The sequence below is a fragment of the Hetaerina americana genome, unplaced genomic scaffold, assembly GCF_022747635.1.
Source record: "Hetaerina americana unplaced genomic scaffold, ioHetAmer1.1.p SCAF_3, whole genome shotgun sequence".
Lineage (NCBI taxonomy): Eukaryota > Metazoa > Arthropoda > Insecta > Odonata > Calopterygidae > Hetaerina > Hetaerina americana.
Window position 1 is genome coordinate 109083036 of NW_027286874.1, and position 13481 is coordinate 109096516.

At 37.0% G+C, this 13481-nt stretch overlaps 1 protein-coding gene across 2 annotated transcripts in view; it reads left to right on the top strand.

The window, feature by feature from the left end:
* The first annotated feature begins 3328 nt into the window (after window positions 1-3328).
* The window catches only part of Nup98-96 (nuclear pore complex protein Nup98-96), a 75672-nt gene continuing 65519 nt past the window's right edge, over window positions 3329-13481 (top strand). Inside the window, exons 1-4 of one of the 2 annotated variants that reach the window (XM_071587172.1) lie at window positions 3329-3441; window positions 3681-3751; window positions 10900-11163; window positions 12947-13228. In XM_071587172.1, coding sequence (XP_071443273.1) covers window positions 3700-3751; window positions 10900-11163; window positions 12947-13228 — 598 coding nt within the window. In that variant the 5' untranslated portion in view covers window positions 3329-3441; window positions 3681-3699. Of the gene's footprint in view, window positions 3442-3500; window positions 3599-3680; window positions 3752-10899; window positions 11164-12946; window positions 13229-13481 lie in introns of those variants that run through there. The other variant, XM_071587174.1, reaches the window with a different exon arrangement.

Below are 13481 nucleotides of genomic sequence, written 5' to 3' on the forward strand. Positions count from 1 at the left end.
TACAGAGCACCAATTTCACCCTTCTTTTTTAAACTTCCTAATCCATGCTTTTCTTCTTCACCTTATTAGTATCTCGGTTTAGATAATTATTCAACTCTTTCTACCTCCTTCTACCTAAATCTTGTGTTTGGCATTCTTCCTTTTCCTTCTCTATTATTATCTTTCTAATCATCTCAAAAGGAGTCCATTGTTTTCTTTGCCCTTTCCTATTTACTGTTCCTATCAGCAGACTTGCAGCTTTTGGTATCCCTTTTTTTCATATGTTCCTATTTTTATTCTATAATACCTGTTTCCCTTTCCTCACACATAAGTTCATAATTTTCTCTACAACTTGTTGATGCCCCATGTATGCATGTTCTCCACCATGGCCTTCCATTGCCAGTATGCTCAGTCACCATCCCCCTACCTCCTCCACTGCTGCCCCTCTAAAAACCTGACTTTGCATCCCTTTTCAATGTTCCCACTTCACCTGTGCCATCCTTTCAGGTTTTTCCATAATACATTCCCCAACACTAATCCCATGCCTTCCATGTGGCAAGAAGTTTCACAATACCCAGTGAACATTGTTGTTTTGAACCTTTCATCCATATTATTTAACCCTCAACAAATGTTCCTCTTATCAAAGGTCTCTCCTATTTTTCTTCCCTGAGAGTTAGCCTTGTGACCATCCTCGCCATGTTAAATTTCTAGTAATGTATAAGATGGAAAATAGTCCATAATTCCAAATTTTAGCCTTATCTATGACTTCTCTCCTTCACCCAGTTGAAATATGTTTTAATCTTCTCTCCACTGTCTTAGATCCCTCTTTCATTAACTTTTTAAAACCCAAATCTGACCTATCTACACTAGGGAACACATTCTTGAAAAAACAACCTGATCTATTCATGGCAAAAGCTGATTAGGGCTCCATGCTTGTCATTCTTAATATGCTGAGTTATAACAAAAAAGCAAATGCACTACTTTCCAACATCACCTCTCACAAGCCCGTACCAAATTTATTTATTTATTGACTTAATTGGGTGAGGTTGAGACTTATAGTCCCTTCTTCCACCAAACACTTGCATTACAGACATTGCTTTGAAGACTATTACATACAACCAAGCCATGATGGAGGAAAATCCACCTGGGTGGGAATCGAACCCACAACCTCGGGGTTGGTAGGCGAGGACATAACCCCAATGCCACCAGGGCTGGGCAACCAAATGACTAAACAGAAAGAGTTCCAGGTAGAAATTATCTCCTTTCTCAAAGATAATCCCATTCTTACCCCACTTCACCCAGATACTACCAACTTTTTCATCCTGCCCCCAATAAATAAAGCTGACATACCAGGTTGACCAAATGTTTCTTCCTGTAACTTGCCAACAGAGAATCTCGGCCTTTATCAACCACTCCCTCCGCCTGCTGATCCACTCTACCATCCCATGTTAAAGACAATTTTCTCAGCCATCTCCCCTCAATATCTCTTCCTCAGGATAAAATGATGATGGCCACTGCGTCCTCTTTTCCCCTCAATCCCTCAGTTCTCCACTATATATCCCTATTCCCAAACCACATATTCACCCACTGACATTCTTCTGAATCTCCCTCATTATAAACCTGTATTTTAACCTACAACTCCTTCCACAATGAACATCACCTGTAGTTCATAGGCTGTTCAATAAGAAGTAGATTCACCCCTTCATACACAAACCTCCACCATTCCTTTCTGGTCACCCAGTGAATGCTCTACTCTGGGCTAGATGTATAGATGATCTACTTATTCCTTCTCTAGCTACATCATGAATCCCTTTGAAACATTTTTCCCCATGACGAGTTGATTGAAGGCTTTCAGTGTTTCCCTGTCTTGGTTGTCTTCAGATGATGACAGTTTCATTCTCGTTCCAGAGGATATTCAGTTCAAAGTGATTCAGTTGAGATTTGGCCGAGAGAGACGTTTGATAGGGCCATGTGTGTGTTGATTGGACGGCTGGTTGTCTATAAGGTCCTTTTCAGGACCATTGTTCGGTCTGAGGATGTGATAGAATAATCCCCTCCATTGGTTGGAGAGGGTATACCTTCTTCCCTATTTAAGTTTTGCGAGTTCTTTGTAATTACTAAGAGTTCCCGTATTATTATAGGAAAGTAACGGTTTTCTCTTGGGATTATTTTTATTTTGCTAATCGTGATGCCATAGCCGTGTTCGGTTCACTCCATTGAGAATAACGGATATTCTGGATGGAATGCCCTCGATTAGATCTCCAAGAAGTAAAGTGGGTTAATGGCGCCAAAAAGTATTGAGGAAGATAGAAAAGCGACGACGTACGCCACAGTTCTGTACGTAGCAGGGGCACAACAGAAAATATGTCAAGACCCTTGGCCGGCACGAAGTCCTAACGAGATTCAGCTCTGTAAAGGAAATCCGGGACTGCTTCCCAAGGCTAAGGACAAGTTACCACACGGCCATTAGGAGTACCGGATACAATGTACTAATGGGAATTGTTACATCGGCCAAACTGGGAGGTCTCTAAGATGCAGACTGAAGGAGTACCAGAGGGGCCTAAGAAACACTTACGCCTCCCGGCAGTGGATGAGCGTGCTGACACGATTTTTGTCGATGATATGACACACTTTGTTTACATGTTTAGCGAGTATAATCATAACAATATTTAGTTGCATACCACTAAAGTTCATATTGCATATTGTTATTTCATGATCAAATTGTAATGACTCCGATTTCTTCAATTCATCATGTAGTTTCCAACGTTAACATTTGCGCGAGATGCATCGTTCATTGAAGCGTTTCATTGGGCATTAAAAAAACTCTGTCCCCTACTAAGATTAAAAATTGTGGTACAAAAATCGGAAGATTTCCACCATGGAAAGTGAATCCCGAAGTGAAGTTGGGTGGCAAGGCTGATAAACACAGGGGCATCTTCTCTGTAATATCTAGAAAGTTAGGTTAAAGCAGAATTTCCAAATCCTTTGACCGTGAGAATCATTTGTTACAAACTCGAGTCATCATCTATATAATTCGACAGTGTCTATCTCAATTCCTACACATATTCATTCACATGGATATACGTATATACGTAAGAGGATGTACATACACATACATGCGTGTATATATATAAAAATATATGTATTCATATATGTAATATTTGTTTCCCCAGCATCAAAATCAATTGCGCATCAGTTTGAACAAATCATGTCCGTAAATGAACGCTGTAAATATCCAAACTTAAAAGCTCAATCATATTCCCGTTATTGTCTCTTGTAATTCAAAATTATTAACGACACCCGACATTTTGAAATACGGTCGTCAGTTGTTACGCTTTGGCGTACGCAGTACATGCTGGTGAAAAGTGTTGTGAACCATGCTTGATGTTTGCGCGGGATGCATTTATAAAACGTTTATTTCATTATACTCTTGAGAATTGACATTTCTTTAAATTACGATTGGTAAGTTTATTTAATTTGTTTTGGCTTAGATGATATTGAAATTTTGTGACGCCGTAAGTTAACCTTTGGCAGAACGAAAATGCGGTTTGTTGAGTTCTACTTTTAGCAGTGATTGCAGAAGTGTGTCATGTCAAAATCCTAAAAACGAAAAAAAAAGGTTGAATCAGTTTTAATGTTTTATTTGTAGCTAACTGTATTTTCTATTGACCTCCCGGTAAATATTTGTCCATTTTTTTTAGACGAAACGAGAACACCAAAATGTTCCGAGATAACAAGACGGCCTTTGGTCAATCGGGAGCCACAACTTTTGGTAATATTGCCACTACGAAATGATTTTCTATAAATGATGTTCCCAATTACATTTGTCCGATTATATGTTCATCTTGTGAGGTAGAAGTCTTCCATTGGAACTGATGTTAAGGATCAAAGGATTATTGACATAAGAAATAAACATTGCAATACTAAGTCAATGTTTTAAAACTAAACCTCTTTATTGACGAAGAACTGACTATAGCCACAGCAGTTCATTTATTCAGTAGCCGGTGTGGAGTAATATACCCGTTACTGATGTATGAAATATTAATTAGGAAATAACTCAGATTTGAGGGATGTACGAATAGTTCTAAGTTTTTACTAGACGTCTAAAGCTATAAGCTGAAGGAAGTTGGAATGTTTTGGACAGTCCATATCAATAATTCTCATAGTGTAAACTCTTGTGTAACCTGTAATTATATTATTCCTTGTAATTTATTGCGTGTAGGTTTTATCATAAATGTTAGCTAGGTTATGAAGAAAATTTCGCTTCAGCAATATGCCGAAGAAAATTGGGTGGCTTGGCTCAATCGAATTAAGCAACCGAGGAGTACTCTTAATATCACCCTGTGTTTGGTCTTACATTTTCATAGATTGCAGGTAGACCAATGAAAGTAAGGGTTTATTCTACTTCTATCGTTATAAGATAATTACAGTGTATAGAATGGTATTATTTTTTCCTATTGCATGCATCCCAATTTTTAGAGAAAATGAGAAAGACTGTTAAGTAGTGTAGTATAATTTATTAGAATTCTAAATCATGTACTGAAAAGTGCTGCTGTGTTTCATGTAAAATTGGGCTGCAACTAAAGAAAAAAGATTTGATATTAGATTGAAATTGTATTCTACAAAATAGATTTTTTGGCGACTTTAAAGAAGTAAGTTATTTGCAGCCCATTTTTTACCTTCTGGTTAGTTGATGAACAATAGAGAATAGAATCAGCTGCAGATTTAGAAAATGTGAACAATGAAGTAATGGTGGGTAATGAGCAATGCCTACCTCTAATGAAACTGCAAATTAGCTGACCCTCTTGTTTAAATTTTTTATGCCTTGCCAGTTTTGAAATTATTGCACAAAATTAAACGTTTTTGTTCATGAGCAAGGAATATATGTAGCGCAGTAAGTTAATTTAAATGTGATAGTCACACTAAATTGTCCATTTTAGTGAATTTTCAGCCATCTCCTGGAATTTTGCATGATTATAGCGTCTGCCTTCCAAAGTAGCAAAATAATGTTGCAAACTATCCAGTTCTTGCTACAAAATTGATGCTCTTTCTCTCAACAAGTAGAACATATAGGTTTCAGTATTACTTATTGCATGTTTGTAGATTCCTATGGGATTCAAACATACCTACATCATGTAAAAATGTATTTGATTTTTAGACTATTTATATAAGCCTTTACTTTATGTACCTATTTCTGTATTTTATTTAATCCAGCAACTAATTACATGCCTAAAAACTAACATTTTTTAGCTGCATGCATGCTGCACTAAGTTTTCTTAATTAAAACAAAATTTAATAGATGTGTACATAGTGCTTCTTATAGCACGCAGTGTAGGCCCTTATTCAAAAAATTATATGTTCTTACCATTCTGACTAAGCATGTATTTGTCATGTCTGTCTTCATCAAAAGCAATATTTATCTCCTTCATGCAAATAGTGATATTCGCTCAGATTCATTCAACCAGAAATCATCACCACATTCACTCAAGTTACCATAAATCAGCAATGTCTTATAAAAGGCAATAGCAATGGGAATAAGAAATTAGGACAAATAACCACACCAATTCAAAACAAGTGATAATTATTGTAAGGCATAAATGACAATTTCTAATTGAAACTCAGGAAACTCCTAATTAAGTGTTATTATTCATTGAATGAATTTTTAAATGACTAGCAGTTGTAATGCATTGTGTTTTTATTGCATGCTAGAATGCATATGCTCTTTTTTTAAGCATGTTCATAGTGTACCCTTATCTGGTACTTTTCTTTGTGTTTGGTGACTCCTATAATGAAATTCAAATAATGTAGCATATAAGAAAGACAGAAGTGAAAACATCAGACTTGTAATTTTATAATTCTATTACAAGTGGCAAAATTCACAAACAGAGGAAAACCGTTAATAGAGTGAAACTTGTAAAACTCTTTCTTGAAAACATCTTTTTTTATTCTTGATCTCGGGTAGAAGTCTATTAAGCATCTTTAGGCCCATGGACAGTGTGATATGTCATAATTAAGTTCTGAAGAAGGTTTTTGCAATTCACAGTATGGTGACAGTGATAATTGCTATTTGTCATATACTGAAGGAAATTATTTTTTGTGTTCATGTTTACAACATTAATATATATTTACGCATGAAAATGGCATTATGCTCAGTGTTTAAGAATGGGGTGACAAAGGGTATCATAAGGGGCATAGGATGTTAGCAATATGAAGCGTGTCTGTATTTTGAAAATAACATCAGCATGGGAAGAGGAACCCCAGACCAGAGTGCTGGAAACAACATAAGAATAAAATTGTTCATAATAAACAGATGTTAATACATCAGTATTTACAGAATGCTTTGTTTCTAATGAGGAACATACTACACTTTGCTTACTGCAAAGTTCAATAATGTATTCATCCCAGTTTGCAGTTTTATTCAGGGTAATTCCTAGGAACTTCATGCAAGAAATTTGTGGAAGGCTTCTTTCTACCCTTAGCTTCAGTTGAAATCAAGACAGGGAATTTATTCTTTTCAGAGAAAAATTAGGCCCGGCCTGTCAAGGTTCAGTTTGAGGAACTACCCTGAGGGACAATGGATTCGCTGATGAGGCAGACACAATAAAATTGGTGTCATCAGCATAACTAGACTATCTGGTAGGGTATTAATGTCCAATAAAAATAGATGGCCCAAGACAAAGCCCTGAGGTACACCGAGCGTGGCTCTTTCACCTGGACAAACCAATGGAGTACTATATTTATATAGAGCAACATGTTGGTGCTGTGAACTGAAGTAGGATTCCATTCACTAATGGGGGGATACCTCCTATACCATAAAGTCCCAGTTTGAACAAAAGTAGCTGGTGATTAAGATGATCAAAAGCCCTAGGTAAATCAAAGAATAAACCCAATGTCTCTGTTCTATCATCTAAATTTGAGAGTATTTGAGTCCCTGTATGATTGGTGTAGATCTCGATTATCTGAACCCATGCTGTGAAGGGGACAGCATATTGAAAGATTTAAAGTATTATGCTAGTCAGCTGTAGAAGACCTTTTCAAATATTTTCCCTATCTGGGTCAATAATGAAATTGGTCAACATGAATTCATACGGTGTTTTTTGTATTTGTGAATAGGAATAACTGTAACAGTGGTTGTATCAGGGAATATCCTTATCCTAAAAATGCTCTAATGGGAAAAAATTTGTTTTTTGATGACAATAACTGATGTTCTTATGACTTTACTGGGAAAACATTCTAAGCCATAGCTAATTTCATTTGGTAATTTATTAATAATGTTGTTCAATTCCAATTCAGTGTAAGGAAACAAATAAAGTGAATTGCATGAGGTTGGGGTTTGAGGGTAGTGATCGGGTAATTGAAAATGGAAGATTTTGGATTCTTTAATGATTTCCTGGATTTAGTTGGTGTCTACATTTGTATTCTTTTAATGTCAAAGGACTTTTTTGCAACTTGAAGAATTTTGTGGTATATTTTCTTTGGTGCTGCATATTCTTATCGATCAGCTGGAATACTTTTTCTATAGTGTGTGGCTGCCTTCTTCATTATTCTTGAAAGATATCGGATTTTGTCTGTAACTCATAGATTTCTATGATTATTTACTGATTAAGGGTTTTTGGCCTTTTGAAGGAATAGGGGGAAAAATACCAAAATTATATTTATAGGTAAAATAGAAGTGCTCAGAACTATCATCAAAGGGTATCACTGTACAGATAATACCAGTCATGAAAATTCAGCATTTTCCAGAAAGCTATTATGTTTTATTCAGTGATATAATTGTCAGTTATAATTGATTAAGGATTTGAGATTGGATAAGAATTTGGGAAGAAATGTCTCAATACTAAAACTGGCCTCTTCAGCATGCTTTCTGAAGCCAAATTGTGATTTGATGCTTAAGAGCAAATGCCGTTATTTAGTCATTGATTGAGGTTGTTAAATTCCTTAATTCAGATGCGACTGTTGATAATTTTCTGATCTCATTGGTGGATATGATGTTACTGTTATGGCAAACTGTGAGATATTTTCTCCTAAGGTAAAGTTGAACAATTAATCTTTGCCAGTTACGAAGGTCAGTGGTTTGAAACTTCAATGCTATAAAGGCATTTTAAGGTTGTATAGAAGTGACCCTACGTACAGAAAGTGAATGAAATATTTTATATGTTAACTAGAAAGCTTAAACTACTTTGCTGCACAGTCACCATGCAAATTTATACATTAGTCAAAATGCATGACAAGTCTTTGTACGCAAGCTTCATATTTCTCTGCCACCAATCCATTCAGGAAAGTAGTCACCCCTTTTTCAAGCTCTTGATGACTTTGAAATTTCATTTATGCCAAGAAGTCTTTTAATTTTGAAAAATTAAGGAAATCTAAAGGAGCCAAGCTCAGACTGTAGGGTGGATGGTGAAAAATTTTCCTTTTGAATTTTTGGGTAAGTTGTTTTTTCCCAGCTCTGGCTGAATGTTATGTCTGGATTGTGGATGTTATGACGTCTTGTCATTTTGGATGTTCTCCATCCCCAAGTTGAAGTTATGACACCAAAGACTGATAACTCATTGATAACATTGAATAAACCTTCAATTGGTGGTGAATATTATGTGGTTGCAGATTTATTGAATTGAGAAATCTGCCTACTGCCCTACCTTCACAAGTGGCAGCATTTGCAATTTTCTTTCACGTTGATAAACACTCAATCAGAAACAGCAAATACAATGGCAGCATTATGAAACTTCACATACACTGAGCAGGCAAACAACTGTAGGCATTTGAGATTGAACAGTGGCGACTTGCATCACCAGTGCTCCATACGGCATGAATGGGTGCTACTTCACGGACGACCCTTGTACGTCTGTAAATATCAACAGAATCATGTGCGAGTTGCAATAATTCAACTATGCTTTTGCGCGTGGGTGAGCTGTTGGAAGTGCCAGCCATCATACACATTGCCATAATATTGTTCATAATAATTCATAAATTCCACCAGTAGCTTTTCTGATATTTCATGCATGATATAGTGGTTCTTTTGTGAACAGCTTGTGAAAGTGGTTCCAGCAACCCGATTGTAATGACCCGTTGAGATTGGTTTGATAGTGTCCTTGGGACTTCCATATTTTCTTAAGAATGAATTGTCCTACCCTATGTAATATGCAGTATGTGTGCAAAGAATCCAAGTTGATTGATTAGTCATTTAGTATTTAATGTAGTATCTTGTTTTAGAGTCAGTTTCTCTTCTTGAGTTTCCAAATAATAAAAGTAAGATTTCACTTGGCCTCTTTTTCTTATGTCAACAAATAATTTTAGATGAGGGTAAAAAATAACGGAAACTGTACACTTCTACACACTTTTAATGTCCTACAACCATGGTTTCGATGCTGCACATCATCATCAGGTGAAATAATTTTAGGACGAAATTATTGGCGAAAGCAGCAAACTACTTGTGGAGTTTGCATATGCACCTTGTGTGTATAGTTGTCCTGTGGGTAAGAAAGCACTTTGTAGCTGTAAATATTAGAGATTCTGTCATGACATTTACAGAAATCATTACTTCCAACAATTTTCATGGGTTCACCAGATGCACTGGATAATTTGGCATCACATTTCAATAGGGGCAATTAAAAGAAAGAGTGAAACGTGTACGGGTATCAATTCTTGTACTGAAAATATGAGGGAATTCTATTGTTTCTGACAGTCTTACATATCATTCTTTGGAAAAGTAAAGAAGTTCTGTAAATTTAGGTGAAAGAAATCCCGTGATAGTATCAAGAAGATAAAAAAATAAAACAGCTTTATTTTCAAAAACCAGTGCAATTACACGAAAGGCCTTAACTGGAATGAAAGTTCGTCATAGGATTTATGATTCAGCCTTTTGTTTTAGCGTTGAATATACTCTTAGTGCCCTTGTGAGAACATTATCTTCTTAATATAAATGACAACTGATATTTCTAAGCTGCAGTGTTCATTATATGAAGGGTTTAGTTTTGTTTAAATAGATAAACAATTCTATGTAGTGATAACGGTAATACCTATCTAGTTCTTCATGGTAGGAAATTTATATTTCAACTGTCATATGTGGCAAGGCGAGAAAAATCAGTAGCAGATTAACATAAGGTATCATTCATTAAGGTAAGCTTTGGAGAGTCAATAAAGAGTGAACTGTCCCCAGTATGATTAATACAGATGACTCCAATTATATCCAATCATTGTAACTTAATGAACCATTGGAATAATCCAAGGTTTTGAAATGGCTTCTGCAGGTCCAAATTCTTCTCTGCACTGCTTTTCCTTTAGTCTATGTCACTGATATAAATATGGAAATTTCATTTTTGTATCAGTTTGCAGGTGTAAACAACACTTGCTATTTACGCTACCAGGTCTGTTCAAAAATTTAACGAAATTATTTATTACAAAAAAACACTTCACTAACAACTTATTGGTCAGGTTCTTCTTCAAAGTAGTCTCCTCCCCAACAATATACACTTATTCCAACAATGTTTCCGGTTTTTGAAACTGTCTTGGAATGCTTCCTCCGGAATGCTCATAAGGTCCTCAGTCGAATTGTTCTGTATCTCTGGAATGTTGGCAAATCTTTTTCCTTTGAGTGGGGCTTTTAGTTTGGGGGACAAGCAAAAGTGGCATGGGGCCAGGTCTGATGAGTGAGGAAGGCACACTGATTTGAAGAAACTCACTAGTTCGGGAGGCATACTATTAAAAAAGTTAGGGAACCTTTCAAATAGACCTCAATATGTATTAGTGTTCTGACTCAATGATTGAAACCCTAACATGAAATTTAGTAGAATGTAATGCTTTAATGTTTTATTTCTTCCCTATTTATTAATAATGTATAGATGAGATATTTCATTGCATTTACATGCTCTGTCAATACAGAGATGTGTAAACTAATGGAAATGTGATTTTCCATTGTAGGCTTCGGTGCCGGTGCAACTCCTGGAGTGACACCGTTTGGTGCCACAGGGATGGCAAATGCTGCTGGGGCCACTGCTTTTGGGAAGCCGGCTGCCACTCCTGGGCAGCCGGTTTTTGGCTCTGGTGCCACCACATCTCTGTTTGGTGGTGCAGCCGCAGGGGCTCCTGGTGGTGCTGCTGTTCCCCAAGGTGGCAGTCTCTTCGGAGGGGCCAGCGCTGGAACAACTTTTGGAATGGGACATCAAGCTCAGCCAGCTTTTGGAGGTACTACTCTGTCCAATTAATATGCGAACCAAGGCCATTAAAAACTTTATTTTGCAAAATTTAGTTTACGTCGATTTTGTCCCCTTCAAAGTACTCTCCATTCTAGAATGTCCTTGGCAGTTAGGCTTTTTAGTTTTCTCGTTGTTTCTTGCTTTATTGTGTGTCCACATCCTCCCGGTGGTGTCCCCTCATTTTTGCATTTGGGAATAGGTAAAAATAAGCAAGGGGTGAGATCTGGCGAATAAGGTGGATGATCAAGGATGGTGATTAAATATTTGGTCAGAAACTGGCGAACAATCAATTGTCATGGTGAAGGGTCCATCCATCATGATCGGTTTAAATAGTGTGGGCACTGTTGATTTTCCTAAATTCAATTCATTAGCTATCATTCGGACAGTTTTTCGATGTTCGGTAAGTACAAGGGACGGCACACGATTAATGTTGTCATCAACACAGGTGATTGAAGGTCGTCCCGGCCTTGCGTCATCCGTGGATTCTTGTCTTTAAAATGCTTAATCCACTTGAAAATGGATGTTTTCTTCAGTGCAATCATCACCATTAACAGCTGTCAACATTTCAGTAATTTCTTGATAACTTTTACTGCACTTCACCAAAATACTTGATGTTGATTGGTTGCTCTGTGATTTTGTCAATTACCATTTTCAACAAACAGTAAATACAGGGACAACAGAAACTAACATAACTGGCACCATATGCACAGTTTAATGATCCGCCAAGGACAGAGGGCTCATTGTGTCTCAGGCAACTAGCGCTGCTACTGGGCAGGGCTATAGTCCGCGTCATGGCCACCAGATTGCACCAGTTCATGCATTTATTGCAGAGACCACAAACGCCCACGGTTAACTTTCTATTCTCCATGGTTCCGTCAGAAACCGTGATGTTCATGGTGTCCGACAAACTAATGCAGTGATGGAATCATCACCGGTTGGAATTCTTTTGTCAGAAGGTCCACCCAAGTAGCGGAGGGTTATTGATAGATGGAAAAATTGCGAAAAGACTGGAAAATTGTATAAATGGCATGACATGTACGGGTATTTGTAACAGATATTGTCACATCTTAATATGGCTATGGACCAGTAGTATGAGAATTTGCTCTCCCAGTCAGTAAACACTGAAGTGTGCGTGTTTTTCTGGATGAGCTATGTAAATACATTAACGATATTCAATTATGAATTATCTATGTGATAATTGTTCGAAGGGATACACTCTTCATAAATTGAATATTTATGGCTAAGGGCTTCCAGCTCATATGGTGAATTTCACATAGAATTAAAAAAAGGTGGCTCTAATTTTTTTCAAATTTTTATTTTCTAAAGATTTCACTTAATGTTGATGATAATGTAAGGAAATACGTTTTTATCAATGTAAATTATTGAAGGGACCCTTTCGAAAAATTCACCCATGTTCGAAATATAGGATTTTAACGATGACTTTTTTTGTTTTGATAATATTGAGTTGCCAGTGCCTTTTTTGTTTTTGTTTGAGCCTGTTAATATTTTCAAATATTTTTCCCAGCATATGTGAACGATTCATTTATGCATGTCATCATGAGCCTGACTACTAGCAATGCAATGGCTACATAGTTAGTGTGCCCAAGCATGAAACAGTAATGTTTGAGCAACAATAAGATAAGTACAGTTGGGCAATATTGAAAAGATACTGCAGGATTATAGCAAACAAAGTTTAATAGATTAGTGGATGAGTAGTTTGGGGAAATGGCATTTGTGCTAGCATGGTGAAAAAATCTTCGAAATGTATTCAGGATTTTCATCGGCCACGACCACGTCTAACATCTTTGGAGCTGCTGCAGGGACGCCTGGCACTGGAGCCACGGCCGGGGGAGGGCTCTTTGGAGTTGCCTCGACATCCACGGCACCCGTGGGAAGTCAGCAGGTGTCCACATCAAATGCTGTCCCCTTTGGGAGTGCCCCGAAACAGGCTTCAGCTTTTGGCACCCTGGGTGGATTTGGGCAGCCAGCAACTTCCACCCAACAAACTGGTGGGGGGTTGTTCGGCAGCACTTCCGGGGGAATGTTTTCTGCAGGTAATCGAGTGATATCGAAGTCTCTAATTCAAGAGTACTGTAACAGGCCAAATCTCTCAGGTAACAAAGAAATTGATCTTTTATATCAAGATTTGAAATATCCATTTACAAATTATAATATAATTAATTTTTAGAGGAATAAGTTTTAGTTGAATGTTGTTTTTAACTGCATCATTGGCTGATTGAATGCCTTTTTAAGTTTAAGTATGAATTTTTAATTTAATTTTGGTGAATATACAGTGAGTTTTTGCGT